The sequence below is a fragment of the Periplaneta americana genome, chromosome 3, assembly GCF_040183065.1.
Source record: "Periplaneta americana isolate PAMFEO1 chromosome 3, P.americana_PAMFEO1_priV1, whole genome shotgun sequence".
NCBI lineage: Eukaryota > Metazoa > Arthropoda > Insecta > Blattodea > Blattidae > Periplaneta > Periplaneta americana.
In genome coordinates, this window is record NC_091119.1 from 160786557 (window position 1) to 160799870 (window position 13314).

At 34.9% G+C, this 13314-nt stretch overlaps 1 protein-coding gene across 1 annotated transcript; it reads left to right on the forward strand.

The window, feature by feature from the left end:
• The first annotated feature begins 2524 nt into the window (after window positions 1-2524).
• Window positions 2525-10280, forward strand: Dpm3 (Dolichyl-phosphate mannosyltransferase subunit 3). Its single transcript, XM_069822162.1, has 4 exons — window positions 2525-2682; window positions 3640-3811; window positions 4998-5075; window positions 8593-10280. Exons 2-4 carry the CDS (start codon window positions 3662-3664, stop codon window positions 8653-8655), a joined length of 291 nt encoding a protein of 96 aa, XP_069678263.1. The 5' UTR covers window positions 2525-2682; window positions 3640-3661; the 3' UTR covers window positions 8656-10280.
• The last annotated feature ends 3034 nt before the right edge of the window (window positions 10281-13314 follow it).

Consider the following 13314-nt stretch of genomic DNA (forward strand, 5'->3'; position numbering starts at 1 on the left):
TAAAGTGTTAATATTCTACCATCTATAGTTGAAACCCCATTCCCACCTCCAGTAGTTGGGTCTTCATACTTCATATTGTTATTTTACTATTAATAATACTAAACAAAATAACTTTAAAGTTTAGATTGTTCCCAAGGTCTATGCAACAATTTCCTAATGGGTTTATAAGCATTAACATATCCCGAATATTAATGAAGAAGAATATAGCATTAATATTTACAAAGTTGATAAAGTGAATTTGTTGTTTATTCTTTGGAATGTGATGTTGGAGATTCTGACAGTTGTTGAAATGTTTAAATCTGAAATGCAGAGGACAGGATGAAAAATGTGTTTGTAGAATTGAAATCTGTCCTCATGGCCTGAACAATAACTTGCCTAAGGCGAGTATTTATATCCTAGATCTTAAATTACTGTGACTCTTCAGTCATATTTGTTGTATTTTGACTAAGTGTATTTATTTTAAGAACCAGAAAACTCTAGAATAATGTTAGCTGCTTAAAAAGAATAACTCTGTTATGAAATCACTATTTTAAAAATGTTCAGCGCAAGAGTCTTAAAAGACATCTGTGTGTTTATATTTTGCAAAGAAAAAGAGAAAAAAAGAAGGCATATTTATGTCGATTTAAAACATGTATCATACAAGTCAACCCTTTAATTACCCACATCTTTCCATATCAAAATGTTGCTTGTAAATAATTTTCCACTTTTATATATATACATAAATATATATGTATATCTTGTTCTTGTTTCCTTCATGTTGAAGATTTTTTCTGTGCAGCTGTAATTACCATAATATTATATTTGATATATTGTTCTCAACATATCCTGCCCCCTGACTTGAAAATTTCCAATAAATGAAACAAGTGAGCAAAATATTTATGTTTTCTTTAATATTCTGTGCAAATTTTTGTGTGCCCAATATTTCCTTTCCTGCTGTAGTTATGCTTCAGAAAAATAGTTCTGTTCTAAGTTACGGTATACATAAACTCTTAAATCTGTTCCAGCTCCTTTGTTTGATCTACAATTACACTGCTAATCCAGAAATGCTTCTTTTACCATCAGTTCATTAGACCTAAAGTTCGTGGGCTCAAACGTGACTGAGGATGATGAATTTTAAAAAGAGATAAAATTCTAAGCATGGTTTCCTCTAGAAGGGAAATAAAGCTATAGATTCCGTGTCACAGATTTATGACATGTAAATGAACCCTGTGGGGGCAAGTGGTACCATCGCAGTTAAGGCATAATGCTGCAATGTCGAAAGGTCACGGGTTCAATTCCCATTGACCTAATCTTTTCGGCCCTGGGGTTTACTCAACTTCTAACAGAAATTAGTACTAGGGACATTTCCTTGGGGGGTAAATGTGACGGGCACATAGAACTGACATCTTTACTGTCATTTATGCAGCTTGTCAGTAAAGGTTGGAGATTTAACTCCCCTGTCAGCTTCTGGACCCATTTGGCCTGTAGTGGAATTGACACCATTTGTTACGTCATCATTGTTGTTGATTATGTTGATACAGTGATTAATTCAGGAGGTGGTCCGAGGGTTTTCCTTCAACCAATTGAAGCAGAATTTCTAGGTGACCTTTGGCTTTGGATCTCGGAGTCATTTCGCCATCATTAAGTCACATATCATCATCTATTCTATAACATAGCCTGGGCTAAGTGCACAGTGTGGCATGATGTACAGTATGGTACTTGTACAAGAGTGTGGCCATTTGGCTACAAGTATAAGCTATCATTCACAGAACAGGAGTGGTGAGCACAATAAGCCTCATGCTGCAGTTTAAGCCTTAGGTCTCTCTTCTGCAAAAAAAAAAAATATATATATATTTTCATCTTTAGGAGGTCACTAAGTGCTTGGAGTTTTAAGCTGTTTGTCATTTTTTATTTTATATCAACCATCATAGTGAAAACCCCTGTTTACTTCTGCATTTATGTGAGGACAACACTAGCCTCACCTCATCTCACCAAGAAATTGTATAACTCTTGACTTGTTCCATATCTTAAAGCTTCAATGCTAATAAGATCTATGGAATACAATAAATGAAATCAAAATGGAGAACATTTTATAATAGCTAACTTGCAATGTTTGGAAAAAAAAAACTCATTATTTTTCTTAATTTTTTTCTACATAAATAATTGCAAAGAAAGGGACTGAAAAGCAAAAAGTTTCTATTATAGATTTATTAATTTGTCATACAGAATAATATCTGTAATATCGACAATTAATACTTGAGGAGAAAAATTCGCTCCGGCGCTTAGCTGAGTGCGCTCCTAGTATAATGGCAGTTGACATTGGACATACAGGTTATAAAGGGAAACATTGAAGGAGGAGAATTCGATCTGGTGCTGTGGCTTAGTTCAGTGGTCAGAGCGCTTGGTACGTAGAACCAAGGACCCGGGTTCGATCCCCGGCGCCCAAGCGAATTTTTCTCCTCAAATATTAAAAAGTTTCTACTTTTCTGACATTTTTCAGCGCCTTCCCACAGGCCTCAAATTCTGCTACCTTTGCAAAATTCCGCTACAGTTGGCAGCACTGTGCGTAACACATCACATCAACCTTTCGTTGCATCATCACTCCCATCTGTGAATCTGTCAGCTGGTCAGCACTTACATTCTGTAGATTGACGCAAACGAAGAACATGTTACGTATTGCTTCGTAAGCAGGAATATATCACGGTAAGGATTTTGATTTGCAAAGGAGCCGGAAGAAAGTGCGTATAAATTTAGGATTTAGCGTTAAGTGACGTTTATGAATATGACAGTAGCCTTTTTGTTAGGGTGTACTGGCTCTGTGCATTTTCTTCAAATGACTATTGCGAGAAATTGCTAAGGTATATGAGGTTATAGTTGTTTTGTTATACTTTGCAGCGTAATAAATGTATTCGTATTTGTAAATCATAACAAGAACAGGGAATTATTAATTAAATTAATATTGAAGTTAATGCTTAAACATAACCTTACCTAACCTTTATATATTTCCTATGTTGTAAATAGCCATGTGACATGGGAATCATTCAATTTCGGCGTGTGAAGTTTTTTTTAATAAATTTCTGTAAGGGATGTATTAAAAATTTCGTTAATAAATTCTGGCCAATCCAGTGTAAATTGTAGAATGATTACTTTTATTAAAAACATAAGGCAGGCCCTAATGTAAATTTAATTATGATTTCCCGTGATAAGTTGGCACATTGTAGAATTATACTGTGAAAGCGAGAAGGTCGTATTATAATTTAGTATGCTTCATAGAAATTTTGGTAAAACTTGAGTAAGGGTAAGCAGTATTGCAGCATACGAGGAGTGTCTTGAAATCATTGCTGTCACATCTCAGGACTACGTATCACACTATCACAGATTTCGACCTGTTACCCCGATCACAATATTGTGTACTTAGTTAACCCTTCATGAAGTTCTGTATAACCTTGACACAAACCTCTTCGTGCTGTTATTGTGAGTAAAATGGTGCTCATTCGTATTCAAGTTTGTCCATATGTGTTAATATTATACACCACTTTGTATTACATGTTGAACACTGTTATAAAGGTAGATCTATCTAATTTGTCTGATTATGAATTTATACGTTATGACCATTGTGTAATTTTCATATAGGCCTACTGTGTTTTTTTTTTTTTACAGAGAGACCTAATATTTTAACGAGATGACGAAGTTACTGGAATGGCTTCTTGGTCTTGGAGTTTTCGTCGGGGTGTGGGGAGTTTTGATTTCAAGACAGATAAGGTCCAGAGTTGTCGATGAGTGGATGTCTGTAATCATTCCTTTACCAATAATTATCATTTTAATGTTTGGGGTAAGTATTCATTCATTTAGTGTTCTGTCCAAGGGCAGGTCTTTCACTGCAAACCCAGTTTTCTGCAATCTTTCCTATTTTCTGCCTTCCTCTTTGTCTCTTCATATGGTCCATATATCTTAATGTCGTCTATCCACTTACTATTGCTGACGGCACGTTTTCTCGACAAAATTTATTTAGAACTCCTTCATTTGACTTAGGGAATGCATACAAATTACCAAAGTTGAGTGGAAAGCAATAATAAGTTACTCTAACCTTGTCAGAGTCCTTGGTCTCCTGTCACTTGTCTATCCCACCATCTAACTCACTCTAACCTTGTCACAGTCTTTGAGCTCATGGCAATTATCCCCTCATCTAATCCACTCTAACCTTGTTACAATCATCGATCTCATGTCTCCTAGTTATCGCCTCATCTAACTCACTCTAATCTTGTCATAGTCCTTGGAAACTTGTCACTTATGTATCCATTCATTTAACTCAACTTACTTTAACCTTTGTTCGGTCTCCTATCCCCTCATCTAACCCACTCTAACCTTGTCACATTCCTTAGTGTCATGCCTCTCATCTAACCAAACCTTTAACTCACAATATTTACGAAAGATAAAACGTAGTGCAACACGATCCCCACAGAGCAGTAGACACTAACACCACAGTCTAGTATATACAGTCACGAAGCTTGAGTTGTGAGGATGCTAGGAACAATTGACTGTGCCAGTACTATTTCACATTGTCTGTAATGAGGCGATATTAGCGATCCTAGTGGTTAGCAACTATCTATGTATGCATATTTACTACATATTGAGCTTCGTGACTGTATATACTAGACTGTGCTAACACTAATGTACTGCTTCCATGATAGCACAAGACAGAATGGCAGACTAACTCATCACAACGCCCTCAATACAACATCAAAACAAACACACAACCTCAGTCGTTCCTATTAACTATACCATACATTGAAGTCTACCCAAGAATACATAGGTACCTTAAAATCGTAAGCACTAACTAAGTAAAATAAAAATTACTGTTTTCCGGTCAGTTTCAATAATATCCCCAAAGCCAAATCAAGAAGTTCTGAATAAATTTTGCTGGGAAAAGGTCCATAAATAATTACCATTTTAACTTATTTTATTTTAGATGGAATAACAGTGGTTTATGTTTTAATACGAGGCCTTGTGTGTTACAGGTTTACTCTGCAATAGTAGTGCTCTGGAGAGTATATAATTTTAATAATTGTGAAGAGGCAGCCAAAGAATTACAGAAGGTGAGATTGTGCACCATTTGTATACCTTACTCCATGCTATAAGTATAACATTTATTTCTCAACAAAGCTCAGTTCTTATTTATAGACATAAAATATTTTTCTTTACCATTGTTAACTACAAAGATTTCTGTGTTTGTTTTTCATATAACAAAATGTCGAAAATGTTTGTCCACAAAGATCAGTTGAAAAAAAAAGTGGAGGGGGAGGGGGGGGGAGTGAAAGAACTGTATGTTCCGAAGTTTTTAAATGTAATTTCTTATAATCAGAAAAAATCATCACCCAGAATTGATTCAGTCTAACTGATTATTTAACAAAATGTTTCCAATGAATTGCCAGAATCTGTAAGTGAAACTTTCTTTCGCAGATGGAGTTGTTAATTGTACAGTGCATTCAAAACAATCACTAAACTGGGGAATTCGTTACTGTAGCTTTCAACCGTGTCATTATGGTTACGACCAAATGGAACTAAATATACATTGTCGCCAACATAAGGGCTTGATGTTGGCCTGTGGCATTGTTAGGAGGAGAAATTGTTCCCCCCCCCCTTCTATTCTTTCGTTCTGAACATTACTGAGAGATAGCACCACTGTTAGCGACAAGGTTAGGTAGGTTTTGACGGGGAGAATCATATATTAGTCTAAATTAGACACACGGATAGTGATAATGCTTATTAATGAAATTGTTGTTTCATATTTTGAAATATACTCTCGTTAGGATTATGTTGTTCTTTAAAAGTATTTTGAAATATATTATTAGGATTATGATGTTCCTTATGAATATGTTAACATATATTGACATTAGTATTAGATTACTTCTTGTTATTTTTCTTATCAACAAAGAATCTTGTGTTCCACTATGTTTTACTCTACCCCGGCGTGTATTTGTGTAAATATTGCGAGTAGATTACCCAGCTTAGATAAGATGATAGCTAACTGGCATGAAGTTGTGGAATGTGACAAGGTTTTTTTAGAGAGGAGGGGCTCGCGACAGGAACAGTTTGACTATGGTGCATGCGCTGACCTTCTCATGCAGTGCCAGTGTAATCCTCACCTGGATTTATATTCGCATGTACATTCCAGACCAAATTAAGAATTTATTTCATGCTCCGGTTACACATATTGCACATACGAAGGCTAGGTTTGGTTAGTTTAGGTTTTTATTAACAAAGTCCGCACATTTCACAAACAGCCAAGATGATTCCAAATGCGAGCCGCACGTGAATGGGTTTATCTCTTCACTATCTATGTTATGATAATTTTTGTTTTGTAATATTGATAAACAATAATATGATGAAAACAGTGAATAATTTCATGGTCGCTAGAAGTTTTTTTCGCAAAAGAAGAGATATTTTCTCTAGACCACAAATAAAATGGCAACGCAGTCATAATTATGTAGTTAACGCTTTGGCGAACATTAACTGCAAATTTACTTTCGTTCATTTCAATGATATTTCCTGAAACACACCTTTTTTCTATTTATTTTGTTGTGATAACTTACTTTAAGATCTTACTACATCCGCATTTTCTTTCAGTGCATTCAAAACACCACCGTTGAACTTTGTAAATCTTGCATTTGACTAATGGAGTCAGTTATTTAAGAATATAGTCTCGAATTTTACTACCACCATTTCGATTGTCTTTTGTTTGACACAGCTCTCTATGGCCTGTTGATTAATGACCAGCATAGTCTGTATTGCTCTACTGTGCTTATTATCCAGTTGTTCCAAAACAATTCTTTGTCATGAGTTTTCAGTATTTTGTGCAGGAAAGAACCGTATATACTCTGAATACTCAGCGCTATTGAATAATTCGCGCATCCTAATTTCAGTCAATCTTCTTAATGTATCCAGCTGTTTGCTGACAACATAAAGTCCACTATAGTCCACTGTAGTGTATTCAGTTGTTGTTTTTCACGAAAAATGAGGGGTATTTTGATCTGTGTTCATTATAGATGCCTGTTGCTAGTAGCCAGAGTTGGGGTGTAGTCAATATATACTGCAGAGCTGTATCTGCAACCGGTATTGATGAGTTTAATTTACTTCTTTTGTGGTTTATGGATGGACAGTGTAGAAGAATGTGTTACAGATCTTCATCATGATTATTACACCACAGACAAGTAGGATTATCAGAAATGTGAAATCGGTGTATGTACAAATGAGTAAAAATGTGACCTGTTCTGACTCTTGTTAAAAATGTTTGAACCTGTCTGGGCAAGTTTTTGTACATTTTCAGGTCATTTGGTTTCTTTTGTACAGACTGTAAAATTTTTCCTTTGTCAGAAGAGAGCCAATTGTTGATCCATAGGTTTGTAAAATGAGACTTTACTGAAGCAAAAGCACTGGATAGAGATATCACTTGAAGAGATCTTGGTTGCAAATGTGTTGCATCCTAATTTAAGGAGAGAAAATTAAATAAATAAATAAAATTTGTTGTAATTTGTGTTTCAAATAATGCACACATCTCGGTTTTTCTTTGCTAAATTCTGGAAAATAATATGCGCCGAGTATTCACCTATATAGGCCTATGTTAATTTCTGAAGATAAGCACTAAGTATTAAGTATTAAGCATTTAACTTTTCATAGTAGCTCTTCATCAGTGAACTCAGAAATGTCTCCAGTGTTCAGATATTAGTGATACTACCATCTTTAACTCAGCTTGTCCATAACTGTAATTATTTAATTGTTGCCCCAATCTCCTCTTCAACGTATATATTCCTTGAAGCCTACTGGTGAGAGTGTTGAAGCATGCCAAAAGTCTAAGTAGAGTAACATACACAAACACAGCCAAGCAAAATTTGTTTAACTGGCCACATGGAAATTTAGAATCTCTAACAAAAATTCGTATTTCATGATTGTAGTTTTTCCCTATGAGTAGTGCCTTGGATGGGTTATGTAGACACTCAGGGGTCTGCAGACCACCAACTAGAAGAATTATCATTTACTTATGATATGATGAAAGAAAACCTGAACAGGATATGCACCTATAGTGGCGCTGCTGTTATTCCTGGCGTGACTCCTCCTCTTTGCTTATGTCTTAGGAAGTGAAGGCTCTATAAAGTCTAGGTAGGTAGTATCGTCCGCCATTTTTGTTCTTTTGTTGCCGAACTACCATACGAGGAATCTATTTGGCACACCGTTAAACATTATCATGTCGTAGCTCCTATGATAATAAATCAAACGCACTGTAATTCAGCAAATAATTGAACGGCAAATAACATCTTCGTGTGCTTTCTGCGAACGCCAATGAAAGAGCCAAAATGGCGGGCGATTATATTAAGTATTTATCGAGCCTTAAAAAATGAATAACGTCTTCCTCAATGAATCACAAGATGCACACGTTTAAATGTAGCCGATCTGCAATGCGATTGGCTGCCGGAAATTAGAGCGACGGGACTATAGTAATGCCTATATAGTCCACTTGTTGGTTAAGAATCATAAAAGTAAAGTGATTTATTTGTTCATTGCCTAGTATAAATTATTTAATAGTTGTAAATTTATATATTGTGTTTGCATTTCTAGGAAATCCAGCAAGCAAAACGAGAATTAAGGTCAAAAGGCATCGTATTTAGTGAAGATGAGTAATTACGAATTTAAATTCTGTTCACTCTCTGGAGCCTCACATAGTTGTGCTTGACTGGTTGATTACAAAGGCCTTGCAGTTGGAAATTCTGAAGATGAGGTGATAAGTGCCTTTAATATGAAATATTACGAATTACTGGTTTTTGTTTTCAACGTGTTTTCATTTAATATACCCTCACTGATAAGCCATATCCTATGCCAATACAGTGAGGAAACCATCAAGTTACAGATGTGACATTTTCATTCCCAAGAAGAGAAGAAATATTTAGCAGTACACTAAAAAAAATAAAATAAAATAAAACTACGAAGTGAGTATATATAAAGACGAATCTGTGTCTTCAGTCATAACTTTTTGTATAGTTTGAACATGAAGTTCTAATTTTTGTCTGCTTTGTATATTTATGAATATAAGAGAATGCAAGTATTTTATAATATGCAGAAAATCACTACATTTCGTCTTAAGGTTACTGTATGAACATGTAACTGTAAATATTTGGATGAAGGTGTGAATGATTTGATCTTCTATTGTGTCTGGATGGTATGTAGGATAGAATTCATATTACTGTCTTTTTTTATATACAAGTTTTCCTAAATAATCGTAAACTTCCAACAACTTCAGAATTTGTCTTGTTGAATTCATTACTTAGCTACTTATTTCACAAATTTAATTCAAAATATTATCTGAACTAGGAAGAGGAAAAGCTTGAAAATTGTATGTGGTCACAAACCAGTCAAATTTCTTATTAATGAGATAGAAGTCTGCAGTACAGCACCTAATGCATTATTGTCTCGTACTGAATTCCAGAGCTGATCAGAATTTAAGATTTTATGAAACACTTTTATTATTTCTTAATTTGTCTTCATTCTTTCTTATATATAAATACTCGCCATGTACAGAATGAGTCACGAACTACAGACTAACAGCACAGTCTAGTATATAATTATAGTCACGAAGCTTGAGTTGTGAGGGTGCTAGGAACAATGGACTGTGCCGGTACTATTTCGCATTGTCTGTAATGAGGCGATCATAGCGATCCTAGTGGTTAGCAACTATCTATGGATGCATATTTACGACGTATTGAGCTTCGTGACTGTATATACTAGACTGTGGTAACATGGCGCGCCATCTTCCATTGAGAAATGGAACAATAGGTATGAGAATTTTAATGGTTATATTATGCAAAATATGAAGCTGGTTTCAGATTAACGTGAATGTTACATATTTATCGCAAGAAATGAGAGAGAAATATTTTGAGTTTTGTTATAGCATTGTTTATTAACATCTAAATCATGAACGTACATTGACTAAAACTTTAATCTGACATGAGATAACCTAACTTAGCAAAGATGTCAAGAGTCTTTTGTAGCAATCTATCAAACACATGATTATCAGGAACATATTACAGATGTTTCCAGAACATGTCAGATTGAGCCAAATACAGTCAGAAATCTGTCTGCATTTTATATTTTAGAAGAGTAGCCTTTAAAAGCTTCCAGATGCGTTTGCTGGGTTTGTGTAAGTATCTGTTTCCTGATAACCAAGTTGTTGATTTTTAAATGATTGCATTCATCCTCACTGGATGGTGTAATTGTACATAGGAGATACACATAATCGTTTCGTAAACAAACAGCACAACTGAGTAATAGTAAAGGTAAGTCACCTGATAGATGAACTTTCTGTTAATTTTAAGTGCACATTTAGTCAGGTGATTACATTTTTTAGGAGTTTTGGATTATCTGAAGGCATTCTTCTAGAAATAAAAAAATATAGATAAATCTATATTTAAAGATTCTAAATCCATTGCACTTATCTGCCAAAGTAATAATTAGTTAATAATGTTCATAAAACCAAAGAATTTAAGAATTCACACTTACAGCAGCTCATAACTGGGAAACAATAGATACTGGGTATGCAGGATGATTCTGAAGTATTGTCGCAAACTCTTGATCATTGTAGATGGATTATGATGCATTGACTGTATCAGTGTCGTTTTTTTTTAGACAAGGAAGCCATTGTTTGTTATTAGCATAAGTAGCTACAGCTGTCTGAGCAAGTGACTTTCGTTACATATTTCAAGTCATACGACCACTTCATCTTACCACATGAATATCACTGTAGGTTGCAGTGATATGAGCAGTACTTAGTTTTGAGTTGTGGGTTAGTGAATATTTTATAAACAGCCTTTCATAAAAGTAGAGTTTCAGTGCTAGGCAACTATTTTAAGAAAGAAGTCTGACATTGTTCAAACCGTTTCATTGCTTGTCGTTGCTGCCCTGTGCAATCTGGTAGGAATCAAAGTTGAAAGTCGGTGTTAAAAATGCTTTTCACACACAACTGTATAATAGAAAATTTTTAAGAAATGTGCATAAATTAAATAAATTGCTTGATAACCGCAACTTTTTTGCTACTGATAGTGTACTTGCCAAAATTTACACAAAGTAAATTAGGGTTTGAAACATGCAATGTCTGAATGAATGAGAAAAATCTTTGCATTGTACTTACTTGAACATTTATCTAATAAATTTTCTGCCAGATCGCACATCCAGCTCTTTCAACTAATTGAAATGTAAATTAATTATAACATTATCTAATGTATTTATAAATACTGAACAGCCTTTTAAAAAATGGTGTACAACAACGCTTATCATTTATGAATACTATTGACAAAATTGGATTTATTTGATGCGGTAGTTTGTCGAATACTTAAATTTTCATTCAGTTTCCTTATCTTTTTATTGTGCTTAATAAACTGAATGAGTTCATTCAGTTGTTTCTAAATTGTTCGACATCTCGATACTTTTTCATAACCTATTTATTTCATAATCATGATAGAATTTGTAACAGTATGTCCTCGCTGTAGCATCATAGTCTCAGGCTTCATCCTTGGACTAGCATTACAGAATGAGTGCTGGTTTGAGTCTTCAGAGGGAAAGAAATTTTCTCATGAAATCTCCATTCCATTGGTGTCCATTCTCGTGGTAAATTTGTGGAGCTACGGTGAATAGCAAGTACAGAGAATATAGAATGAATCTTGTATAGGCCTAGTACTTTAATTTTAGGATGTTGAATGAATGTTGTGATATTTGCACTGTGTCCAGATGTTCTATTATAGGTTCAAAACCTGGAAATATAAAACAGTATTGATAACGTCACCTCATAAGGGCTCCATACACGTAATATTTCAGACTTATCTGTACAGTCTTACCTCTTAGACTTCAGTCCACAAAGAAGTCGTTTAAATCTAGAATTCCCCATGGAAATATGTGCTCGCTCAAGAAATAATGTTTCTTCATGGTTCCATGTTCATAGAAATTCGTGAGAATAGTTGCTCAAATCTGTACTTTCATAGCTTGCCGCAATTTCGCTATAGAGATCTACTAAAACGAAACAATGACGAAATCTCGACCACATGCTCGCAGTATAATTTGTTTCGTGTTTACTTTTTCTCCCACTTAATTTGGGAGAGCACTACAGTAGGAAAAATTCAAGCAACCTCTGATCTATGGAGACTAACCTCAAGGACAAAAGTCTGATCTGATCTCGAATATACAGTCACGTCGATTCTGATCACTAGGCCTATTGTATTTATGAAATGTTAAATGTTATGTTTTATTTAACGACGCTCGCAACTGCAGAGGTTATATCAGCGTCGCCGGATGTGCCGGAATTTTGTCCCGCAGGAGTTCTTTTACATGCCAGTAAATCTACTGACATGAGTCTGTCACATTTAAGCACTCTTAAATGCCATCGACCTAGCCCGGGATCGAACCCGCAACCTTGGGCATAGAAGGCCAGCGCTATACCAACTCGCCAACCAGGGCGACTGTATTTATGAAGATGCCTTACATGGCAGTAACGTGATTCCTGAACAGTCTAATCACAAGAGTTTTTCTATGTTGCGTATCTTAAAAATCTATGTAGTCTGGATACCCTGATTTTGCTTCCTGTTGATGCTGTCTGTAATATTTAGTCAAGTGTTCGTCTTCAAACTGCATCCTGTTGATGCTGTCTGTAATATTTAGTCAAGTTTTCGTCTTCAAACTGCATCATTAATATAACTGCCATATGCATCTGAGCCACTTCTTCCATCACACTTTCTTAGAACTTCCTGTTGTAATACTGTTTAAATGTAAAACTGTCACGAGTGACTCAGATTATTTTTATGTTGAAACATACTGTATGCTGCAGAAATCTTCTCTGTATATGAATATTGTATGTTGTTAAATTATCATATTTTCAAGAAACCTGTGTAAATTTTGGCACATTCTTAAAATATAAATGAACTTAACCCAGATTATCCTGACCTCCTTCCAGAAGGACGGAATGCTGGGCCTAAGAAATAGTTCAGGAACATACATCATGGAACCCTTACATAATTTTCTCAATTATACTGTAATAATAATTAGCATGACACATACAGTAATATATTCTACATTCCAATTTAGGAGACTGCTATGTAAAAGGACTTAAATATAATAAACATTACATTACTGGTACAATGTATGTTTCTGCTTTTTATAACATTCATCATTGTCGCCTTCAGTGATTGTTCGCGTGTTGTATAATTCATTGTTGATCATCAATCGTGCACAAGTTATATTATCTGAAAGTAAATGGATACAGTGGCCTGTACAATTTTCTCTATTATAAATTAAGTGTCT